Raw genomic sequence first — 26,455 nt, 5'->3', positions numbered from 1 at the left:
TTGAAAATACCAGATGCAAAGTGACCTGGGAGTCCTCATGCAGGATAGCCTGAAGGGAAACTTGCATGTTGAGTCAGTAGTGAAGAAGGCAAATGCAATGCTGGCATTCATTTCAAGAGAAATAGAATTGGGAGTGTAATGATGAGGCTTTATAAGGCACTGGTGAGATCTCACTTGGAGTATTATGAGCAGTTTTGGGCTCCTCATTTAAGAAGAAGTTCACAAGGATGATTCTGGGAATGCAATAATTATCATATGAGAGAGTTAATGGCCATAAGAAAGTGATTAGATCATGGGGAAATATATTGGAAAAGGGAATTGTCGGGATTGCTGAGAGCTGACACAGATTTGAGGGATCAAATGTCCTCCTTTGCCACAAGACATATACAATTTGTACTCTTTGGAATGACAAACAACCTCGCAATCAATGTCACCATATGGCAGCTCTTGGCCTGTAATGATTGGAATTTAGGAGAATGAGCGGTGACCTCATTGAAACATTTCGAATGTTGAAAGCGATGGACAGAATAGATATAGAAAGGTCGTTTCCCATGGTGAGAGAGTCTAGGATTCTCAAAGCACAATTTTAGGATTGAAGGGCATCCGCTTAGAATAGAGGAACTTCTTTCATCAGAGGGTGGTAAATCTGTGGAATTTGTTGCTGCAGGCCATTTTGGAAGTCATGCATTGGATGTATTTAAGGCAGAGATCGATAGGTACTTCATTAGCCAGGGTATCAAAGGTTTTGGGAAGAAGGCTGGGGAGTGGTGCTGAATGCAAAAATGGATCCAGTCATTATTGTGGGCAAGACTCAATGGCCTGAAAAGCCTAATTCTGCTCTTATGTTTTATAGTCTTATGTTTTTATCTTGCTTTGCCTCCTATGGATGCTACGGGACCTCCAGCATTTTTGTGTATTTACTGAATTAAAACTGTTCCTCAAAACTCTTCCACATTGTTGGGACTAAGCATTAATAAAACTGAAAAGTGTATGGCATTCCTGTGTTAACTTAAGAGAAATTGTAAGTGAATTCATTTTAGATAAATCTAAATGGGATGATGGCTTTTCCATAAGATTTTAGAACAGATATAATGTAACTAAGTTGACAATGTAAATGAAATTATTAAAAATCAATTTATATATTTAGTGTTAAATTGTTCAATAGTTCACCATCTTCAATCAACTACCATGACCTTGTTCACCGCTTCCTTCTGGAGAATGGGTGCACAGGGGTGCAGCAACTAGAGATGCTGCTTCACAGCTCCTTAGTTCAATCTTGACATCTGGTGCTATATGCACATTCTACCTCTGACCAGGTAAATCTCCCCTGAGTGTTCCAATCTCACCCTAGGTGCAACTGATGTGCTGCCAGCCAGATTAATAGGTTCCAGTGTAATCCCAGTGTAGCGAGATGGGAGGAGAATCTGGGAGAGTTTATGGCCATGAGAGAGTGATTAGATCATGGGGAAATATATTGGGAAAGTGAATTGTTGGGATTGGTTTGAGAGCTGACACTGATTTGGGGGATCAAATGTCTTCCTTTGCCACAAGACGTATACAATTTGTACTCTTTGGAATGACAAACAACCTCACACTCAATGTCAGAGGAAAACCAGATGTGTATGATCCAGTGATCATTGGAGGATGAAAGATGGAGAGGATGATCAAATTTAAATTCCAGGGAGTCATTATCGCAGAAGAATTTTTCTGGACTCAACACAGTAATGCCATCATGAAGAAAGCACATCAACACCTCTACGTCCTCAGGAGTTTGTGGAGGTTTGGTATGACTTCAGAAACATTGGCAAACTTCTACAGATGTGTATTGGAAATTGTGTTGACCAGCTGTATCATGCCCTGGAATGGGGCACAAATACCTCAGAGTAGAAAGCTCTGTAAAAGGTACTGGACCTAGTCTAGCCTAGTACATCACAGGCAAAACTCTCTGCACCATTGAGAAAGTCTACATGGGTCGCTGCTGTTGGAGCGCGGCAGTAAGGATCCACACCATCCACAGCATGTTTTGTTCTCATTGCTGCCATCTGGAAAGGGGTATAGGTGCCACAAGACCCACACCACCAGGTTCAGACTCCTCAACAACAAACTCAGAGTAAAAAACACACAAAGCTGGAAAAGCTCTGTTGGTCAAACTCATTTAAGAACTCTAAACTTTGCATATTATTTATTACTGAATATTTTTTTCTCTGTTGCACAATCAATTTGTTTACATTTATCTCTTTTGTATTCTTATCTTTTCTGGGATAAATTTTTTTTCACTCCCAATAAGTGATAATTTTACCTGGCCCACAAGAAAAATAAATCTCAAGATTGTATGTGATGTTGTAGCAGCCTGCGGCCCGTGGCTTCAGGCCAACACAGGAAATGGCTGCCGAATGCGGTGATCGGCAAAGCATCGTGCGGGATGAAACGTCTATTTCAATAGGCTGCCAGCAGAGTGGTGAAACTGGCTAATCACTGCCGGTGGATTTCAGGGGGCCAAATCGGAGCCTAGGCATCTGAGATAACCAATCGTCAGCTGGCCCGCTCAAGCCACGCCCTAGTGGTAACGCGGCTCAGCTGACTATAAAAGGCAGAGTTGCCACTGAATGAACTCAGTGTTGAATACACGCTACTGGTGGGTGTGCCTTTCTTCTCCTGCGGATTTGAGCTGCAGCCTTAGGGCTATAACCAAGCTGTAGCCATAGCGATCTTGCTACAGTCGTGACCCAGACTGGTCCAAACGGCGCTTTGGACCTGAAGATGGAAGAACAACCACTAAGGTGGATGCTCTTTCCCCACGCCATCGACAGTGAAAGGACTACAAGGGTTTGCAGGTATGGTCAACTTGTATAGCTGCTTCATACCTGCAGCGGCCAGCATCATGAGCCCACTCCTTCCCCTCATGGCAGGACCTAGTGAAAACATACAATGGACCCAGGAGGTGACAGAGGCCTTCCAGGCCGTCAAAAATGCCCTAGCCAACGCCACCGCCCTTGTGTACCAGTGGACAGACATCCCGACTGCCCTCACGACAGACACCTCCAGCTCAGCAGTTGGGGGTTGTACTTGAGCAACTGGTGAATGGACAATGGCGACTGCTGACCTTTTTCAGTAAACAACTCAGGCCACCAGAGCTCGAGTACGGTGCCTTTGATAGAAAACTGTTAGCCTTATACCTGGCAAATCGGCACTTTTGTTACTTCTTGGAGGGCAGAAAATTCAAAATTTACATGGACCACAATCCCCTTACTACCTTCGCTTTCAGTAAGGTGTCAGATGTGTGGTTAGCCAGGCAAGAGCAGCACCTGTCATACATTTCCAAATTTACAATGAACATTGAACGCATAGCCGGCAAATCCAATGTGGTGGCTAACGCCCGATCCCATCCGGCTATTTGGTGGTGCACAACCCTACACCTGGCATCAACTGCGCAGGCCTGACTGATGCGCAGCATGCAGATCGTGATATTCCGGCATACCGGACAGCACTCACTGGCTTACAACTGGAGGACATCCAGATTGCCCCCAGCAATCGCACGCTACTCTGAGACACCTCGACGGGTAAATCTCACTCTGTCATTCTGGCTGCATGGAAGAGGTGGATTTTCAACTTGGTCCACATCTTGGCTTACCCTGCCATCAGGACTACAGTCAAAATAGTGGTGACCAGGTATGTCTGACACAACTTCTGCAAAGAGATCGGCCTGTGGGCCAGGACTTGTATTCTGTGCCAGTCTCCAAAATCCAGATTCAAATCAAAGATCCACCACTGACATTCGAGCCAGCACATCACTGCTCCATCCATGTGCACGTTGATATTGTGGGGCCATTACCCGTATCCAGAGGTCCACGTTACCTTCTCACAATGGTTGACCAGATGATCAGAGGTGGTGCCACTATCAGAGACCGCCATAGAAGCATGCGGACAGTTTTTACTCAACACGTGGGTAGCATATTTCGGGGTCCCCGGACACCTCACATCAGACAGGAGGCCCAATTCACTTCCAGTCTGCGAATCACCTTAGCCCATGCCCTGGGGCCCCAACTCCACCATACCATGGTGTATCACCCACAGGCCACTGGGTTGGTGGAGAGGTTCCACAGACACCTTAAGACAACCTTAATGGCAGACCTAACTGGGCTGAAGAACTCCCACGGGCCCAGTTAGCCATACCGCACCCATGGAGGACCTCGAGGCATCCTCTTTTGAGTTAGTCTATGGCGCACACCTAGTTATACTGGGCGAAGTCCTGATGGTCCCTGAGGACTTAGGGGAGCCCCTGGTGACCACATTGTCCCGACTACGTGAGTGCCTAGTCACCCTGGCCCCCGCTAAATCTAGACCACACAAACAACCCTGCACTTACGTCCCAAAGAAATTTACTGACTGTAAATACGTGTTTGGCGAGGGGCTCACTGGCCACGTCTACAGTGGCATTATGAGGGGCCATACCATGTCTTCAGACATAATGGCTCCGCCTATTTTTTGGACATTGGTGGCAGGGAAGAGACTTTCACACTCGACTGGTTGAAACCAGCTTACTTGTACTTTGACCAGCCCATCAATCACCCGACCCCACTGCACATGGGTCAGCCTCATAAAAACAGTGCCCTGAGCACCGGTTCTAGTGAGCGGGGGATGGGAGTGTAGCAGCCCGTGGCTTGCACCTTGGGCTTACACAGATTTCTGTCGAATGCAGAGACTGGCAAAGCATCATGCGGGCTGAAACCCCCGTTTCCATCGGCAGCTGGCAGAGCAGTGAAACTGGCCAATCACCTCCAGTGGATCTCAGGGGGCCCAATTAGGGCCCGGGCATCAGAGGTAACCTATTGGCAGCTGGCCCGCTCAAGCCACGCCCCAGTGGTGATGCGGCCAAGCTGACTACAAAGGCAGAGCTGCTACTGAATGAACTCAGTGTTGAATACACTCTACTGGTGGTTGTGTCTTTCTTCTGTCGATTCAAGCTATGGCTTTAGGGCTATAATCGAGAGCTATATCCTAGCTGTAGCTGTAGTGACATCGCTACAATGTCATATATGTACTCTTAAAATAAATTTGAACTTTGACTTTGACATTTCTCAGGATTTCATTGGACTTGGAGTTATGACAAAGAGATAGGGGACTTCCCACAGCCTTTTCTGCTTATTGAGGACTGTCTTCTGTGTTTACATAAAACTTTCAATTGCATTGAACATATGGCAAGGACTCAGAACAACCCAAAATCCCTTAAATCCAATGAAATTCTTATTGAAATAGTGACCAGAGACATATGCTTCCTCCATAAACTTGCAATCACATCTAAATTGAATTGACATTTACATGATATTAATTCTAGTTTATGTCCTGATGTTTGTAACAAATTTAGGTTAAAAACCCTCACATTGATCAATTGGACACTAACTATTAATGTGATAATTTTGGTTACATTGGTAATAGCAAAGAGTCAAATTATATTTTAAAATATTATTATTCAATAAAATAGATATTAAATATTGTTCATGCAACTCTAATTTGAGAGGCAATTAGCCTTTATAAGGACACCAGATAGGACTAGATTAGCCAGTGTAATTCCAATACTTGATGTATTGGAATTACACAATCAAACCATTGCCTATGTCTCCTTTAATGCCTTTTCCAGTATTCCAGTATAGAGAAAGAGAAAGCAAAGATTAAGGTCAATTTTACAGCAAGAAAAAAGGTTAAAATTAACTCTGTGACTAAGGAATCAACCTCAAATAACCAGAAATCTACACGTTATTCTGGTAAATGTCCATGATGCTCCTCTGATAAAAATTCATAATTGTCTTGAACAATCTTTTCATATCAAAGATAAACTCACAGAATGTGAAGAATATATATGACACAATTTCAATAAAACACTAGATACAATTTTAAAGATGCACTCAGTGTAAATCTCAAATTCATTATGCATGCAGCTTCTTGGAAATATAATGTCTATTAACAAAATCAAGTGAAGTTCTTATTTTAAAACACTTTTACAAGTAGGTAATTAAAATAAAAGATTTGTATTGTCATCAATTTCCTTTTAGAGTTACAAAATATTATTTTTATGTTATTTCTTTTTAGCTCTCGAATTAAATCTACAAATCCAAATTGTTAGCACCCCAGGTATAATTGGAGAACAGATTCAGCTTTTTAATTTGCAAGAACACATAACATTCATACATTAAACAGGAAAAAGAAGTGAATAAATCTTAGCAGGAATAATGATGTAAATCTATCTTGTACTTTGTGGAATAAATCTCATTGTCCATAAAGGAAAAGTTGGATGTGGCTTACTTTGCTAAGATCACTTTTTCATTTAAACATACACCACAACCACCAAAATGCCAGTTTTTAACTAATGAAAAAAAGAGCTTGAATTCAGGCGCAAAAGGCTTAAAGCTGATTGACAGAAAAATTAGGACAATTAGGTCAATACAAAACTACTTTGACTGCTAAAAATTTCTAATTCTCACAAAAGATTGAAATTAGCCCAATTCCACTAACCACTCCTCTTCAATCCAAGGAATCCAACATGCAAATAGTTCAGATCTTGAAGAAAGTAAGAAAACAAAGTTGTGATGAATATTACTTTGAAAATGATAGTTGGACAAGTTTAGTTGGGACTTTTGACCACTTTCTGAGCTGGTTTAATACTTAAGGTAGTGATTCTTGGAGAGATAAGCTTTGTGGCAATATGAAGCCATATACAGTCAAGACTAAAAGATTTTTCAATTTATTTAAGATGGAATGAGATTGGCACTTCATGATACTGACCTCTCTAGTGAGGGAGGACATATTGGCCAGAATCAGCAAACAAAGGAAGTCTCACATTGAAATCCTTGAAAACCATAGATTAATTCCCATTCTTTTGAATGTCACTGACATTCAGAGATGATTTAATTTAAAAATTAAAATGATTACAATTGTATAATAAAATAAACTTATGTAAAACACTTAAATCACTCTTAGTAATTAAAATGATAAAGTTAAACTGATAAAATTAAAAAAAAAGATTTTCACTGCAATGAGCACAGTTCTATGATCTCCCCTGAGAAACAATAATGGCTCTCCACAGCTTCATTGGCCATCAAAGTTTTAAAAGTCTCTTACAACTATTTAAAATACAATTAAAATATTAGAAGAAATGGAATACAACAGTGAAAGATATTCAGCTGAAAATAATTAAAACATCAAATGACATGAAAATAATTAAATATAAGCTTTCTCTTTACGCTCTTATCTATGGCCAATAAACCTTATGGAAATGGAGTTGCATATCCTGCACCAGATTTAACTTGAAGAAGACTGAAATAATTATTTTTGTAGTGTAAATATTGAACAATTTCAGCAAGATTGTACTCCTTCACTGGGCTCCATATGGAACCAACAGGTTATTACATTTTTCAGAACCAGATGTCTGCATTCTCCATTCTTTGATAGGTGGGATTTTCTTTTGTTCTTTGTTGTTATTCTCTATTGCCATTGATCAGTGAAGTCCTTGCATATGCCCCAACCCCTCCATCCCCACTGTTAGGTTAATAAAGGGAAGGGTATTGGGAGAACCACGTGCCTTGGAAATGCGTAGAAGAAAAAAGTTTGAAAAAATTCTATTCCTTCAGCCTAGCTGATAAAGGGCTAAGGGTCTTTGACCTGAAATGTTAATTATTTCTCAACACCACAGGTGCTGCCTGACTTCCTGAGTTTTTCCAGCATTATCCATTTATATTTCAGGTTTCTAACATCTGCAGTTTTCTTTTGTATTTTTTTTCATTATGATCAGCTGATCCAGTGGTACAGTCTCAATGACATCCTTGTTCAGGTCACTGGCTGAAATGTTATGTGGGCTTAGTACTATCTTAGAGATAAACCAACCTATTTAAAAAAGAATGCCATTTGTTCCGAGATGTATTTCCCCACCACAATGACGAGCAGAATAAAAAGCAAAACTTACATGAAGGCAGTGGGACATTAGACAAGTCTCCCAGGGAATTTTAACTGGGTTAAAATCATCCTTTGAATTCCCTAACCCATTAGCTATCATGGCTTTCCCAAAATATGGCCTTTCCATTGAAATGTATGCCTACCCTACATAGTGAATAATATTGGTGTTTTCTCAATATTAACATTGTGGATCTATCCACAGAAACATGAACTATATTTTTCTTACTATTTCTGAGTACTTAATTCCTAGACACATGGATGCAAGAAAAAGAGAGGGTTATGGTATTGATTTCAGGAGTTGGGATGTTTGGTTGAAGTTGTTTAAGAAATTGGAGAGGCCAAATTTGGAATATTTTGTGCAGTTCTGATCACCTAACTACAGGAAGGATACCAATAAGATTGAAAGAGAGCAGAAAATATTTACTAGGATGTTGCCAATCTTCAGGTGTTGAGTTACAGGGAAAGATTAAACAAGTTAGGACTTTATTCTTTGGAAGATTTGATAGTGAGGTATAGACAGAGTGGATGCAAGTAGGCCTTTTCCATTTAGATTAGGGGAGATAAATACAAGAGGTCATAGTTTTAAGATGAAAGGGGGAAGGTTCAGGTGGAACATTAGGTGAAAGTTCTTCACTCAGAGAGTGGTGGGAGTGTGGAATGAGCTGCCAAATGATGTGGTGAATGCAAACTCGGTCTTAACTTTTAAGAATAAATTGGAAAGATACATAGATGAGAGAGGTCTGGAGGGTCATGGAATGGGAACAGGTCAATGGGATAAGCAAAATAGTGGTTGGTTGGAATGATCTGTTTTGTGTGTTGTAGCGTTCTAAGGTTTTATGGGTGTGAGGTAAGGAAGGTAAGATTATTGAGTAGGTTAATATAGGTCAGCACAACATGTGGACTGAAGGGCCCTTACTGTGCTGTAATGTTCTATGTTAACAACACAATAACACATGATAAACACTGAGAAGATTTTATAATTTTTAATGACCTTTCTTTAGGCAAGCATGGTCCACTTTTCCACAGATGAAAATGACCAATATGGTACAATTTCCATTCAAAATTGAAAAAGAAAACATCACATCTGTCAACCTTATCTGATTAACACACTGCTGAAGCATGAAGCTATCATATTTTAAAATATAAAAGCTTCATACGACCTGGATTTTAAACAAAAAAAGTATTTATCTTCCTTTAATGAACATTTATAGATTATGATTCATGATTTTTCATAGCTTCATTGTAGAATTATTGATGTTTATATTGAATGCAATATATAGCATTATAAAATCCTACAAAATTTAGGCTATTCATAACAACATGCAAAACTTTAGAAGTTAAAAGTTTTCTGTGTTACATTTGAAATAATGTTTTTTTGAAAAGGAACATAGAAACAGAAGTCTCTTAAATTTATGCTGTCATTCAATAAGACAATGGCATATTTGTAGTTGTATAGTATAAACATTTCAAGATTTATTTAAACAAGAAACTTTGATCTTTGCATTTCTTGCATACAAAATGTATGTAATGCAAGAAATGTTATATTTTAATTGCATGAAGTCACACTTTTTTTCTGGCTTATATCTTATGTTTAAGAGATGCAGAGTTCAGCAGAGCTATCATAAGTGGATTACAATTTGGAAATACATGAAGTTGGGGAATAGCATAAATTTACTAGATATTTATATGATTTAACAATGAAAAAATTGCATTGTTATATCAGAATAAGTAAAATGAAAATGCATTATGCTTTTGGAGACTGCTTTTTATCAATGGATTAGAGATAAAAATGTAAATAAAGTATAAAATGGAAAAAGCTGGAAATGCACCGAGGATCTGGGGATAGAAAAGCTGAACTGATAGTTCAGGTCAATGACTGATGAATGAGGTAATTGTCCTGAAATGTTCACTGTTGTTTCTCTTCACAGAGGTTGCCTGATCTCCACACCAATTTTTCAATTCAGATTTCCAGCATCCAAAATATTTTTTCTAGTAGCAGACAAAGCAATGAGATAAATTTCAGATAAAAAAATAGATGACGACCCAATTGAAAGTCAAAATGAGACAATGTCTGCCCAAAATGGTAAAACTCAAAATAAGTAGAAAACAATTAAGGAATTAGACATGTATTAAGTTGGGGAGACACATTTGAAAAATCAGAAGAGGACAAGTTGGAATTTAATTTTTGAACATAAAAATAAAGGGAAATGCCTAATTAATATAAATCATTATTCACACTCATATTTCATTCTCTTAAATATAAAAGGACCTAAAGTTTAGGGAGAAGCTACAGCAGATGATAAATAGGAACTACAGGAGTTGAAATGGAGCATATCGATCCTTGACAATTTTGCCGCTCGCTAAAATCTCCTGTCCTTGCATCGCAAGCTTTTCCTGAATCTCAACAATTTTGCATCCACCCCTTCTTGGATGGAAAGTTCCAAAGATTTTGAACCCGAATGAGGATTTTTCACCTCATCAGTTGTGTAGTCAACATATTATCTTGAGATTATGCCTCTAAATTCTAAGTTTTCCACCTCGATAAAATGAACAATCAGCATCAATCCTCTCAGAATCCTATATCTTTCAATGTGATCTCCTCTCATTTTTTGAAGTACCTGTATGTATAGGATTAACTTAATACATTTCTCCATATAGGAAATCACATTCCTCCTCAATCACAGGGATCATATTCCATCTGGGCACTCTCCAACCAGATAGCATTAACATTGACCTTAGATTTCCATTAAATCCTCCACAGAGGCTCTCTCTTTTGCTATCTCTTCATCTCCAATCCTCCCTTCCTTCCCTCATTTATCAAAGAGCTACCCTTTCCCCTTAAAAAAAAATTCTCATCTACCCTCCAATCTGTGTCTACCTATGACCTCTTAGCTGTTAGCCTGTGCTCCTTCTCCTGGGCTTCCTCCCACTTCTCCCCTTCCCCCACCTTTTTATTCAAGCTCCTACCTATCTTTGATCATGCCTGAGGAAGGACAGGCCCGAAATGTTGGTCACCCTTTACTTCCTATAGATTCTGCATGAGCTGCTGAGTTTCTCCAGCACTTTTTTGTATTGAAATCAATCTGCTGAAAGTATTCAAGAAGAATAACCAAAATGGCTTATAGCCTAAAAGTGAATAATCACTTACTTTTGCCTAACAATCCCTTGAAATAAATCCCTTGACTCCTCAACTTATTCCTATCAACTCCTGTGCATTATTCACAACAACAAACAAATCCACTGCCTTACCTGCTGAGTTCCTCCTGCATTTTGTATGTTACTCCATTTTTCCAGCATTAGCAGTCTTTCTAATTTGCCTTAAAGCCCTCTGAGTTTAACAGTATTCAGTTATTTCTGTTTGTCCCACCAAAAGGGGAAAAACTAAAATTTCTCAGTCTTCTTGCCTGCTTCCATTTCAGATCCTTTGCATCTTCCTCTCAAGTCACTTTACAAGTCAACTTTACATCATGACCAAATTTGAATGCAAATCCATCCTTTCTAGATGATTAATATAGATTGCAAGTGGTTGAGGGCCCAAAACTGATCCTTAAAGTGTTCAATTTTTTCTACTGCCTACATTGTCCATTAATATCTTCTGTTCATCTTCAATTCCATGAATCATTTTAGCTTAATCATCTTGTGTGCCCTTCTGAAAACTGGATAGACTATTTGATTTGTTGTTCTTTCCTACCGGTGAGAAGAGCTTTAAGAGAAAACAAACTAGAAATTTTCTTCTTCATTGAGGAGAGCAAAGTAGATTAATATCATAAAAGAACTTATGAGAAGTTTTGTGAAGATATATTGAAACAATATTTGGCAACAAGCAGTGCAAAATCATCACTGAGTAAACAATAAAGAAGTTAGAAGAAATTGAGACATGTTCCTAAGCAGTTATTATTTCATTTTAGAAAATGTTATGTCATAATGGCAGGATACAAATCCATAGTCAAAGAGGAAAAATATTCAAAAGAGAAAAGATAAATGGGTATTGTGTCAGGATACATTTTCAGTGAACTGTGGGCACCCCTCCAAGATGATTCTGGAAGTGGAGATACATTAATTTATGTTTTATATATAACTTTGTGTCGAAGAAATAACTTTCCAATCAACATTTCTTTTCAAATTGTAAGGTAATTAATCCAGTTTAAAACTTAACATGTTTTCTAATAAATAAACCATACATTATTGGCACTGAAATATAGATACACATTAATAAACACAAACATTTATAACACCAATGAAAAGTGACAAATTTTGTCAAGAAAATGTTTTCCATTATGTAGCCAAGACAATTAGGTATGATTTCTGCATACATGATGACTCTCAAGATACTATATAGATACTGCTGAGTTTTAACATGTCGTAAGTTTCTTAAGTTTGAACTGATAATACAGTATATACAAAAAACATGGTGCAAGGAGCAAGGCTATATAAGTACCTAATTCTACAATTTACAACACTAAATTACTTGCACACTATAGATCAATCCATATATAAAGAATGCTAAACTAAAAAGCTTCAACTACTTAAAAATTCTAACACTGCACCTTATAAACCAATAAAAATGCAGCTTTAATCTACCCATGTACTTGAGGTTTCTGATGAACTTGTTCACATGTACAATTCAATTGATATAGACATTAAGTAATAATTTAAGTGCCATATTAACGTTAAATACAATCTCAAGAATTCTCCTTCCGATGCATTACTTCAGAGAGGTATGATCCTGACAAGTATATAAAACTCTGTTTTCACTTTACAGTGGATAGTTTGGATCAGAGAAGTTCCATAAAAATAACAAGAGTTTCTGATTGCAAATTGAAATCAATTGCACAAAGAAAACAAAAGTCAAAATAATAGTTTGAAATGGTTCACTAGTTCATGTGAAAACAATGTTCTCCTCTTGTTATATGTGATGAGAATTCATATCTATCTTGGCTTCTGTACCCACACATATTGCATTCAAAAGGGTCACGGAACCCATGGCATCCCATGTGTATTGTAAACATCACATGATCCAGGAAAAGTACTCTGCAGTGCTCACATTTGTAAACTTTCATATGCTCTCCATCACTACTAATCACTTTGAAGATTTCTTGATTGGGTTCCATACCTGCATGCATAATGTCATAAGATTTCTGGTCTTCTTTTATCAATGGCACACCGTTTCTTGCCTGTGGACCTACATGATTTGTTAGGTATATAAGATTATTCCGTTCTTCATTGTTGCTCTCAGTATCGGTGGAGTCTGGGCAACTGTTGCTTGGAGATGGTTCTCGTTCTGATGATTGTGACTTGGCTTTTGAAATAAGCATTAGATTTTCAACGGTACCATTTTGGCACGTGGCACTGTTAGCATGAGTGTGAGTATCTGAATGTGATTTTTGCATTGGGTACATGTTGCTTATTACCGGTATCACTTCGGAGCTTCCAGCAGGAGTTTGGACAAGTGGACGCAAGGATTCAGCCCCTAGATAATTGATAGCATTGTTAATTGCTTGATCCAAAACATGAGTCTGCATCATCTCACTCTCCTTTTCATAATTTGAATTAGCGTCATACTGAAGCTCTGAAATACCAAGCTGCAGCGTCTTTTCACCTGTGTAATTAGCATATGAACAACCAATATGATATTATTTTACACAGATTAGACAAATCAGACTTCCTACTATACAATTAAAGGATCCTGCCGCTGTAATACTCGCACAGCCATAAAAAAATATGCTTAGTCTGGGAAAAAAAAGTCAACAGGATCTGTTGATTTGGAAGCAGCATTCACTAGGTGTCATAGAGAATTAACAATCCAAGTGAACACACTGATTTATTTGTACAGTAAAACCCCTACTATCCAGAATTCAAGGAAACAGCAGCTTCAAGCAACTGGCAGGAAAATAAATAAAATAAATTAATTGAGAATAAAATAATAGGTAAAAAACGCAAGTTTAAAATTGTAGAAGTAAATATTCTCTGAAGTAGCACATAAACCTTTGGTGAAGATGGGATCAAATATTCAGCAAGCAGAGTGCCTTGGCCATGCTCTGCTCATGGCAGCTGTTTGAATAAAGTTGTGTTTGAATAAAATGGCATCTCCCAGGAGGAAAAGCTGGTTGGTGCTGCTCACCACTGGGGTGACTCTCTTCAAGTGTCTCTTAACCCTGGTTATTAAGAGTTGCTACGGTCAGAGTCTTTATCTGTACATTTGGGGGAAGAGAGGGTTAATTAAGTATAATGTTATTGTTCGTATTTCAGGCAGCTCCATGGAGGGGGAGGAACCTACAGATGCAGTGATAGTTAAATATTTTGAATGAATGTGACTAAAAATAAAGTAAAATGCTTTAAGGTTTACATATTAATGCAGATAAAGTTTGTTCAGTGTAAGTACAGTATAGTATTTTTGTCTTTTAAACTGTTTATTCTTAATGCAGGTGTATTACTTAGTCATTGTAAGAATAACTCTCAGGCAACCAGAAAATACACTGATCTGGCATCTAGCAATCCCCATTGGTGCCAGATACCAGGGGGTTTTGCTGAATATTTCATCCTAGTAGCAAAATCAAACTTGTTAATAAAGCATTTACCATCATACTATCTACATTAGTAAATAAGAATTCAGATAAATCAAATTGATATTAATACATCCACAGAATAAATACAGCAAAGATGAAGAATACAGATAGATACAGAAAGATGAAGGATTAAATTTACAGCACATGGATGGGTGTTGGGTACTGTAAATGGACAAAGCAAACAAAAGTAAGATGGGAAGATGGGGCACATACTATGAGATTTGTGTCATGCAGATGGGAAGGGACAAGAGAAAGGAAACTAAAATGTAGAATGTAATAAAATGGCCAGAGAATTAAACAGAATGTATTTGACTTGTATGCCTAGAAATATGACCCACTTTTTAAACCCATGAATTAAGCATAAAATTACTTTGTACAAATTTTCACACATTTCCTGTTGAGATTCTACCTATTGGAAAATTGGACCTGCCACTTCTAGTTGTGATTCACTCAACTGTGGGTGTAATTTCTTATCAGTGTGTGAGCATGTATTGATGTCATCAGTGTATGACTCTCACTACTCCTTTTCTAATAGAAAGTGGATCAAAATGTCACAACCCATGTTTTTCACTCAGTAAAACAAATAGCAAAACATGCAGGAAGACAGAACCATACAGTATATGAATGCAAGGAGCTCCACAGGGATGGCCCCATTGCTCACAGTATATTCGGATCACTTGCAATTCAGTGTAGAATCCACACTCCATTATATAGAGGTGTCTCCACACTATTTCTTGTCTGTGGAGCTAGATAAATTGTTAGATAAATAAGGTTGTTCTGTTCTTCATACATGGTTGAGCTTTCTCTCCCTTCTCCTCCTGTTCCTAACCATTTTCCAAATTCCTCTCACTTTTGTCTCATCTTCATGGAGAGTGCACTTTGAAAGACTTGATTTGATTTCCAATAGGTATCATGCAAAAGAAGTACGGCAATGAATTCTTAAGCTAGATAACACAATTTCACAACTTTTAAAATAAGCACCTCCCCCCCAATTGAGTTTTAGCCTACAGTTGGCAATCACTTAGCAAACCAAAGTTTTCAGGGTCTAGTGTTTATAGGTCATATTCAAAGTAATAGAAATATTTTAAACAACCAGTGTCAATGAGTTATTATCATCAGGGTTTTTGGTGAAGATCATTAACTTAGATGACTTTTTGTGCAAATTTTGCATGGTATCAATGAAGCATTTATGGTGAACGTCACATGACATTTTTTCAGAAAAAGTACATTAAAATTATTTTCTCCACTTGTGTCACCTTCCAGCTTACTATTTGTTCTTTTTATTTTTCAAAATGATCCCGAGGTGTTGTCTTCTGGATGAAACATTAAACTCTCCTCAATAGACATAAAATACTACTTTGAATACCGAATCTAAACCATTCCTTAAAACCTGCATCTAACAAAAAAGGTTGAAAAAGATGGTTATCCATAATAGGTCTGGCATGAGAAAAACTATTATGGCCAAAAAATTTTCTAAATTGTGTCCATATTCTCAACTTATTTCTCATTATCGGATTATGTTTCAATTTAGAAAAGGAAAAGGGTACAGAAGAACTTGATAAATTTTTAGAGAAATTCAATTCCTTTTCTGTCCAGGAAGGGTGGTTCATTAGTTTATCAAATTGTACCAATAAAAGTAGATTATGTTTGTTAACTGCCCAATAAAACAATCTAAGATCTTTTTATTTGAACGAATTTTGCTTATTTTGACAATTGAAAGCCAAATTTCATCTTTCCAATTGACTTTTTTTTTAGTTATTTACAAGTTAGACATTTTGTTCAGTTTAAGCTTTCTGATTTTCCTCAAATCTTGGAAAAAAAACATTATTGATATACTTTTTGACTTACAGTTTTTCCAGTGGGGATTAATATAATTTATAAAAACTTATTAGACAGGAGTAGCTTCAATGACTGGGATTAAGAATGATTGAGATGATTGGAAACATGATTTGAATATATCTTTTTCACATCAAGATTGGTTTTCTACTCTTAACTTGATTAAAGAATCCTCATTTTGTGCATGACATTGTTTGTTATAATTTAAGGTGGTGCATAGGTTACATACATCCAAAGTTAAATTGCTTTTACCCGGACATTGATCCTTTATGTAAAATCTTTGAAGCCTCCTAAATTCATATGCCTAATTTAGAAACATTTTGGAAAGATATTTTTCAGACTTTATCAAAGATTTTAAAGATCAAGTTAGAACCATGCCTGGCTTTCCTCGAGAAGAGAAATATATACTTGATTTTAACCATGAGAAAATTCTAGCTTTTATCTTGTTGATAGCTAGATGAGCAATTTTAATGAAATGAAAGGAGGACTCCCCACATACTCATTCCCAGTGGTTACATGATGTAATGTCTGTTTAAGCTTGGAGAAAATTAGATGCAACATTAAAGATATAAAGTTTCATTTTGACAAGATATGGGGCCATTCATATGATTCTATCATAATTGGAAGATTCAAGAAGTTTAGATGCTCTGGAGATTCTCTGTCTAGTGTCTGAAGGTCGCTAATTTATCCAATTTTTATGTTAACCTTGTTTAGGGGGAGGGATTAGATTAGATTTAGTTTTAGGCTTTTTTGTTTTGTTTTCTCTTTTTCTTTTTATCTTTTTTTAGATTAACTTGTTAAACATGGATTTAAATATGGTTGCCATATATCATTAAATAAAGACAGAATTTACCCTTTGTTCAGATAAAAGGATTTTATTTTCTATCCAGAATGACAGAAACAGATAGATGGTTAATTACCATATTGATAGAATTCGATGATTTAAACAAATATTGTTAAATAAACAAATATGGATAGGTTTTTGATTTACATTTATATTTAATTTATGATATGCAGATGAATATGACATTGTTTGTTGTATTAGATGACTTTGCATGTAGAATTTATATGTTAAACTCTATAAAGATATTTTTAAAAGAATAGACATGAAAGATGCCATGCCACTCTCTTTAGGAAGAGGAGGGAAGTTATCTCCAGTGTCTAAGACTTTGTTAAGTCCCCAACCCACACCAAAGCAATATGATTGCATTGCTTTATTGCATTGTAAGAGCTTGTGTGCAAATTCCTACATGCCAACAGTGACTTAGTTTAATTACATGGAAGGTGTTAAGCACATTTCTAGTTGAAGAGCTGAACATGGCACAGGCACAATGGTTTGAATTGTCTTTTGTGTCTGATTTCCATTACTTCTAAATCTGCAGAAAAATTTAAGGCCATTAGTTCAAAAGTCTTATTGACCTTCTGTTATTCTCATTTTATGAAGAGCTTATGCTTGATTAGATTTGTGTACAAATGCACTGGTACAAAAAGCTTTCTTAAGATTTTATATTTAATATTCCCATCAAACTTATCTCTGGTAATATAAATGCACATTTAAACTTGGTACTCTTGATACAGGGTTTTATTGTGCAAAGGGTTGTCAGGCTGGAAATTGGGTCTGGAAACTCTAACAGCCAAATTCCCAATATATATGTTTACTTCATGAAGTTTTGCACAAGAATCATCAAATTACAAAGTTTCTCAGGTACTAAATTATAATTCAGTTCAGATTTCACAGCATGCTATGCATTGATGACAAATGTTACTCTTTTAGTATCATTTTGGTCATATTTTATAAATGGGGTAATTTATATGTTAGACAGCTCAATGTCTTTGTAAATAGCTAAAACAGAAATTACATGTGTATTAAATTGAATACACACACTTCTGGTCCCTTCCCCCCTTGCAATCACTACTTCCCACTTGAATAATCATTTAAAAAGCTCATTTGTGGAGCAAATTTTTTGCACTGAAGAAGTGCAGTTTTGCAATTTCTTCCAGAATAATCTTGACCTTCATATTTTCTAACCATAATCCCAGAATTAGTGGATTGTAAAGCACCTATCCTTTGTGAGAAGATTCAGCTCTTTGAAGAATAACCCAGTCAGACTCCTTCCCCAGACCTTTCCACACAGTCTTGTCTTTATTTTTAACCAGTTCCCTCTTGTAAGGCACGATCAAATCTCCATTCAGTTTAATTTGAGCCAATGCATTCAAGTTACTTGCAATTCTGCAAAACTATATTAAGAACAAAGCTGCTATAAATTCATCTGATATTTTACAGCAAACCTAACTACATAATATTAAATTGGTCCATCAAGTTTCACTCTACTGAGCAAAAGTGACCAATACCAATGTGTAATAATCTTTAACAAATACCTTGGACTGTTCTGACACAATAATATTTCTCCTTACCCATTATTGGTGACTATAACTCCCACTGCCACAGTGCTAAGTTGACTGTATCAGACATATTCAGTTTACTTTGTCTTTAGTAGTTCATTTCAAGTTACAAGAAAGTCTTGCGTACTGGATATGAACCAATATAAAACAATGTTTTAAAATAAGAAAATCATAGCATGTGGCTTGAAGAATTGAATATTACTGGAATAAATGTTCATAATTTTTCATCCTTTGTGTGTATGCAAATATTTTAAATATTTTTAAAATTGTTTCTTTATTAGAATTACTTCAGTCAGGTACATTGGTTTAAAAACTCCTTTTGCAACAGATGATATTTCATCTTGCTCAGAATATTTTTTCAAGAATATTCAAATGTGAAATTCACAGGGCCTTCTTAAATAAGTCTCTAACCTTCCAAACTGAATGAAGAAAAATATCATTTCAGCATCCTTCCATACCATTATCCAAATGATTATATTATGAAAATGAAAAATAAATATAAAAGTGGTTGTTAAACTTTTTTTAAAAGTATGATTATTTAAAAATGGTCCAGATGATTATAACTCCAGTTTTATAAAAATTACACTTCTCTCTACTCAGAATCTACCTCCACCATAGCATTATTTATATTCTATTCCCATGTTCATTACAGCTTTTTACCATCAGAGCGTCCAGATGAAGAATATATTCAAAATTCAATATTGTTATATCTTTCTCTAATAAAGGGATTTAAAAACTGGAGCCATGTGTCAATTTAGGCCTTTTTTATATGGGAATTGAGAAACAATTTTCAATTCAGCAAGGACAGATTATAAACTAGTGTTTACTTACATGTTCTGGCAATAAGAAACAGTAAATGAATTGTTGTACAGTTAAATACAAGAAATAGCATGTGAGGAGTATTATATTTCATGGTCTTATGCTTACCAACAAATTTCTGTGGCATTGAACTTTTACGTTTTGCAACATTACTTGCAAGCTTGTCTAGTACCATAGCTCTTTCTGATCCAATCTTGCTCACTCTTTCAGTTAGTTCATGTGATTTGCTTTCTTCTTTCACTACACAACAAAGGGGAAAAAATGCAAATCCATTTTTAAACAGACACGAAAAGTCATGCCACCAGCCCTTTCAATGTGGCCCCTTTGACACTAGTTGTCTTCATTAATTGGTTATTGCCTGTTTCAGCTTTTCTCAGTTCTCTAAAGCTTCCCTTTAATGGAAAAAGGAATACAATAATCAAGGCACATGATAATGATTTTGCTGGTTTATTTAATAATGTTTTACTAAAGTATTATAGAATAATTTAAGGGACTCTATAGTTTAAAAATTCTATAGTTAAAAATAATTTAAGCACAACACTCAAACTAAACATTTGAGGTTATCTAATTTAATTTAATTTAGATACAGAGCTTGGTAACGGGGCCTTTTGCCCCACGAGCCCATGCTGACCAATTACACCCAATTGACCTATAACTCTGGTACGCTTTGGAGGGTGCAGGGAAACTGGAGCGCCCGGAGGAAATACACACATACCCAGGCAGAACATACAAACTCATTACAGACAGCTCAGGATTTGAACCTGATTGCTGGCACTGTAATAGCATTGTGCTAACGGCTACGCTAACCATTCCACTCTTGGCATGTATTATGCATGTAAGCATGTTCTTTGCATATTCATAAACTGATGTTTTTTCAGGATATGCTGAACAACCTGCATTTATTTTACCATCAAGACACTTCCTCCTGAACTTGAAAAAGCAAATGAAGAAAAAAATTGATGAAATCCTTCATGGAATATTGTGCAATTCAGTAAAGCAAGAGTTTGTTGAGAGTGTCTCAGATGTTGCACAAATCCAGCTTCTTCAATATGGAGTCTGAACTATGAGGAGCAAAGTAGCATTTGGAACTTAGCTTGCAGAAATAGGGAACTGCAGATACAATTTTATGCTTACATTTCTTTCTTTCTTTTCTTCTTTGGCTTGGCTTCGCGGACGAAGATTTAAGGAGGGGGTAAAAGTCCACGTCAGCTGCAGGCTCGTTTGTGGCTGACAAGTCCGATGCGGGACAGGCAGACACGGTTGCAGCGGCTGCAGGGGAAAATTGGTTGGTTGGGGTTGGGTGTTGGGTTTTTCCTCCTTTGCCTTTTGTCAGTGAGGTAGGCTCTGCGGTCTTCTTCAAAGGAGGTTGCTGCCCGCCAAACTGTGAGGCGCCAAGATGCACGGTTTGAGGCGATATCAGCCCACTGGCGGTGGTCAATGTGGCAGGCACCAAGAGATTTCTTTAGGCAGTCCTTGTACCTTTTCTTTGGTGCACCTCTGTCACGGTGGCCAGTGGAGAGCTCACCATATAACACGATCTTGGGAAGGCGATGGTCCTCCATTCTGGAGACGTGACCCATCCAGCGCAGCTGGATCTTCAGCAGCGTGGACTCGATGCTGTCGACCTCTGCCATCTCGAGTACTTCGACGTTAGGGATGAAAGCGCTCCAATGGATGTTGAGGATGGAGCGGAGACAACGCTGGTGGAAGCGTTCTAGGAGCCGTAGGTGATGCCGGTAGAGGACCCATGATTCGGAGCCGAACAGGAGTGTGGGTATGACAACGGCTCTGTATACGCTTATCTTTGTGAGGTTTTTCAGTTGGTTGTTTTTCCAGACTCTTTTGTGTAGTCTTCCAAAGGCGCTATTTGCCTTGGCGAGTCTGTTGTCTATCTCATTGTCGATCCTTGCATCTGATGAAATGGTGCAGCCGAGATAGGTAAACTGGTTGACCGTTTTGATGCTTACATTTAACAAATATAGAACAGCACAGCACAGGAAAAGACCCCTCAGCCCCTTACATCTGTAACGAACATGATGGCAATCTAAACTCATCCCATCTGCCAGCACAGGATCAATGCCCCTCTATTCCCTGGCTGTACATGCATGTGTTAACATGCATCTGTTAACTAACATATAGTGCCCTCCATAATGTTTGGGATAAGGACATTTTTTTCCTTTATTTGCCCCTGTGCTCCACAGTTTTAAATTTGTAATCAAACAATTCACGTGATTAAAGTGCACATTCCAGATTTTATTCAAGGTCATTTGTATACATTTTAATTTGACCATGTAGAAATTACAGCACTTTTTGTACATAGTGTACTATATTAGTTGGGACATAGGCATGGTATGTAGATTAAAGTAGTTCTGTTCAGTACTTTGTTGCATATTCCTTGCATGATTGAAGTCTCTGATACATAGACATGAATAGGCGCTGAGTACTTTCTCTGATGATGCTCTGCAACAAGATGAACCTGTATCTGAGTGATGGCAAGATCGAAGTGTGAAGGCGTAAAGGAAATGCCCAAGATCCAAAGCACACTATCTCGTCTGTGAAACATGGTGGTGGGGATGTAATGGCCTGGGCATGAATGTCCACCACAGGTACTGGAACAGTTATCTTTAACTCCTGCTTGTTTGGGTACTTGTCCCTTAAGTTCAGCATATGGAAGGCATGCTCATTTGGATTTAGATTGGGTGATTGTCTTGTTCATTCAAGAATTTTCCAGTTTTTAGTTTTGAAAAATTCCTTTGTTGCTTCAGCAGTACGTTTGGGATCATTGCCTTGCTGTAGGATGAAACACCATCCAATGAGTTTGGAGGGATTTGCTCGAATTTGAGCAGAGAAGATGTTTCCACACACCTTAGAATTTATTTTGCTACTGCCATCAGCAGTTACATCATCAGTGAAGATAAGTGCGCCAGTACCTGTGGCGGCCATACATGCCCAGGCCATAACATCCCCATCACCATGTTTCACAGATGAGATGGTGTGCTTTGGATCTTGGGCATTTCCTTTACGCCTTCACACTTTGATCTTGCCATCACTCAGATACAGGTTAATCTTGTGGTCTCATCTGTCCACAAGACCTTCTTCCAGGCTCTTAAATACTTCTTGGCAAACTGTAATCTGCCATCCTGTTTCTATGGCTAACTTGTAGTTAGCATCTTGCAGTGTAGCCTCTATATTACATTCATGAAGTTTTCTGCAGATAGTAGTTATTGACACCTGCCTCCTGAATAGTGTTTCCAATCTGTCGGACAGGCATTTGGGGATTTTTCTTCATTATAATGAGAATTCTTCTGTTATCAGCAGTGAAGATCTTCCTTGGATGACCAGTCCCTTTGCGATTACTGAGTTCACCAGTAAGCTTTCTTCTTAATGATGTTCCAAACAGTTGATTTTGGTAATCCTAAGGTTTGGGCAATACTGTTTTATTCTTGTATTTCAGCCTCATAATGGCTTCTTTGACTTTCATTGACACAACTCTGGTCCTCGTGTTGAAAAATGGCAACTACAGACTCCAAAGTGATCAAAAGCTTAGAAGCAAGCCCAGCTCTCTTATATCTGCACTAATGAAGCAATTAAACATACAAAGTCAAACCAAAATGTATATAAATAACATTGAATAAATTCTTGAATGTGCATTTGAATCGCAAATTGTTTGATTACAAATTTTCAACTGTGGAGCAAGGGGAAAATAAAGGAAAAGAAAGAGTATTTGTCACAAACATTACGGAGGGCACTGTATCTGACTCCACCACTTCCTCTGGTAAGCCATCTACCACCCTATGTATATAAAAAAAATGCCCTGTAAATCTCCTTTAAATTTTCCCTTCTGATATTAAATATGCCTGCTAGTACACTTGATATTTCCATCCTGCAAAAAAAGACTCATTATCAGTCAATTTTTCTCACAATTATAGTATAACACATATAATATATATTTCTTGTTTGCTCTTCAGCCTCCTGAACTCCAGTGAAAAACAACTCGTATCCCTTTAAACCTTCCTATCCACGTACTTGTCCAAATGTTTTTTAAATGTTGTAATTATACCTGCCCTATCATTTCCTCTGGCAGTTCATTCCATATACCTACTGTTCTCTATATGAAAAAAATATCCATCAAGTCTCCTTTAAATCTTTGCTCCCTCACCACTTAAATCCCTGGCCTCTAGTTTTCTATCCACCCATCAATGTCCATCATAATAATAAACCTCTAGAAGGTCACACCTCAATCTCCTTTGGACCAGGAAACACAATCCCACTTATCGAGGCTCTCGTTATAATTCAAGCCCTCCAGTTCCAGCAATATCTTTGTGAATCTTTTCTTTTGGACTCTCTCTAGCTTAATCTTATTCTTCCTGCACCATGCCAACCAGACTTGCATACAATGCTTCAAGTGTAATCTCATCAACATCCTGTACATCTGTAATGTGGCACCCAGTTTGAGGTGTAAAGCAATGTAGGTGGCAGATGCAAAATTTCCGATTATCTCTTAATTCTAAAATATGCCATCAGAAGGGGAATTCAAGTTTCACTGTGTGACAGGTGGTGTTCATCTGCTGCTAAGATCTGCTTTTGGATTTCATTTACAATCAATGGTAGATCTTATAATTCTCTGGGGAAATTCCGAAGCATTTTTTTTTAAACACTTAATATCAATAGGGATTCTTTGGCTGAAAATAATGAGGCAAAAGGGAAGGGAAGTATTTGTAAGTATTTTACTTTAATTTTACATTTCTAATTGAAATATTTAAGCAAAATATTTAATAATGTCTTTTTAATCAGAACAATACAGTTGGCATAGAAGTTAGCACAATGCCTTTACAGACCAGAGATTGGGACTGGGATTCAAGTCCCCCTGTTGTCCCTGAAAGGAGTTTGTACATTCTCCCCAGGTCTGTGTGGGTTTTCCTAGAGACTCTGGTTTTCTCCTACCCTTAAAAACATACCAGGGGTGTAGGTTAATTGGGTGTAAATTGGGCGGCACAGACTCATGGGCTGATAAGGCCTGTTTCCGTGTTTTATGTCTAAATTTAAATTTAAATACCTCCAAATATGAAATTTAAAATCTCTTAAAACCTTTGAGATATTTATGGAGATTTAGCTTGTGTAAAAACCTCTCAGGAGCATTCTGTTGCAGAATTTCTGTATCATGCTTTTGGAGGCTACTCTGCCCTGCCACCTCCATGCACAATTCAGATGCCTGTGAGAATGGCTCTCCATGTTTGATCCCAGCAGGAAGCACGATTGTATTTCTCTAGCACAGACACTGTTTGACTAGGTGCTTCAAATGTGCAGTTTTAATCTAATATAATGGTAGAATTTCTGACACTGACATTAGATGCAAAGTTTTGGGAAAATAGTGGTTTGAGGGGCAGCACAGTTAACGTATCGGTTAGCCCAACTCTATTACAGCACCAGTGATCTGGGTTGAAATCTAGGAGTATGTACATTCTCCCCATGTCTGCATGGGTTTCCTCTGGGTGCTCCAGTTTTCTCTCACATTCCAAAGACATAGAGGTTAGTAGGCTAATTGGTTGCAGGGGTGTATTTGGGCTGCATGGGCTCATGAGCTGGAATGGCCTACTACGATACCGTATCTCAAAGTTTAATGAAAAATAATACATCTCACCCCAACCCTATATCTGAATTCCATCTCAAAAATTATATCTCTGTTTTTTTTGTAACAGTGGAAACAAGATTTCTGGTGGAAAAAAACAGGAAGCAAATGCAAACCCAACTTCCCGCTCTCCTTCGGTAACTCGCTCTGTTGCAATAATCCATTGTTGCCTTTGTGACCCATTTCATTTGAATGATAGTTTTGAATGCTGTTTGTATACATGGCAGAGTCACCCAGCACTATATTTAGATCTTAACCCTAAAACTGGATTTTACCCTTAATCAATACAGTGAATAGATTTTTCATTTAGTATTAATGCCCAATCAAGGATTTCCAAAATCATGAAATAAAGGAAATTATATTTTTAAAATAACTTTTTCTTCCAAAATGGTGTAATAAAATGAGATGTGATTCTAAAATCAACTGCCTTCAGACATTGTAGCTGTGTCAATGTAGCTGTTATGGCTGTTGTAAAGACTATTAGGATGTTACTGGGCACTCTCTTTGGCATCCACAGCAAATGTACAAAAGTGGCCATAGTGATAACAAAATAAACACAAGTGTTAGAGCTCATATTGTGTGTGTTCTTTGTCCCACTGGTGGACTGATTTGGTGATAGGAATCAGTGGTTGAGGAAATAAGTTTGAGTGACATACAGGGTTCAACCAGATAATGGGTCAGTGAAAGGCAGGGATGTTTTTTTGTTGGTTGGAGTGATCTGTGAGCAGAAAGCAAAGAGTTAGAGACTGAGGTCTCAACTGAGTTAATAATGTATCGTGGGTCTCTGCTAATCAGGTGCTAGGAGAGAGAATGGTAGTGGGGAGAGGGCACTATTGCATTTCACCCAGTCCAATGCTTATTGATCTTCAAAAAAGGATGCTGGAAGAACTCATTTGGTCAAGTAGCAGCTGAGGAGGCACAAAGTTTAAGGACTGATGTTTGATCTTGACCTGAAACGTTGACTTATATCTTTTTCCTGCTCAAACACTGCTCGAACCACAGAGTTCTTCTAGCATTCTACCTTTGTTCTGGATTCCATCAACTGCAATCTGATGTATCCTCTATTTATTAGCAAACTGTGTAGATGAAAAAGCTTACGATTTATTTCCTCAGATTCTATATATTCCTTATTTGTAACTCACTTTTAAGGGATATTTATTGTGTACGATGATATCACAGCCTGGTTTGGTAATTCAAATCCTCAGGAATGCAGAGGCTGCAGAAGGTAGCAAACATAACCAAGTCCATCATAGGC

At 37.6% G+C, this 26,455-nt stretch overlaps 2 protein-coding genes across 5 annotated transcripts in view; one reads left to right on the top strand and one right to left on the bottom strand.

Moving 5' to 3' along the window:
- Nucleotides 1-2,627: 2,627 nt before the first annotated feature.
- The window catches only part of LOC138749986 (uncharacterized), a 139,434-nt gene continuing 115,606 nt past the window's right edge, over nucleotides 2,628-26,455 (top strand). The window contains exon 1 of the mRNA XM_069912115.1: nucleotides 2,628-3,669. The gene's annotated coding sequence lies outside the window, so the exon portion shown is untranslated. The remainder of the gene's footprint in view (nucleotides 3,670-26,455) is intronic.
- ikzf1 (IKAROS family zinc finger 1 (Ikaros)) overlaps nucleotides 8,916-26,455 on the bottom strand; it is a 92,799-nt gene continuing 75,259 nt past the window's right edge. For 3 of the 4 annotated variants that reach the window (XM_069912106.1, XM_069912081.1, XM_069912091.1), the window contains exons 7-8: nucleotides 19,680-19,811; nucleotides 8,916-13,546 (exon numbers count right to left, since the gene is read on the bottom strand). In XM_069912106.1, the coding sequence (XP_069768207.1) occupies nucleotides 12,822-13,546; nucleotides 19,680-19,811 (857 nt within the window). In that variant the 3' untranslated portion in view covers nucleotides 8,916-12,821. The remainder of the gene's footprint in view (nucleotides 13,547-19,679; nucleotides 19,812-26,455) is intronic. The other variant, XM_069912100.1, reaches the window with a different exon arrangement.

Source organism: Narcine bancroftii, chromosome 1 (assembly GCF_036971445.1).
Source record: "Narcine bancroftii isolate sNarBan1 chromosome 1, sNarBan1.hap1, whole genome shotgun sequence".
NCBI classification, from domain to species: domain Eukaryota; kingdom Metazoa; phylum Chordata; class Chondrichthyes; order Torpediniformes; family Narcinidae; genus Narcine; species Narcine bancroftii.
The sequence above is the reverse complement of the archived record's forward strand: the minus strand, read 5'-3'. Positions and strand labels throughout refer to the sequence as shown.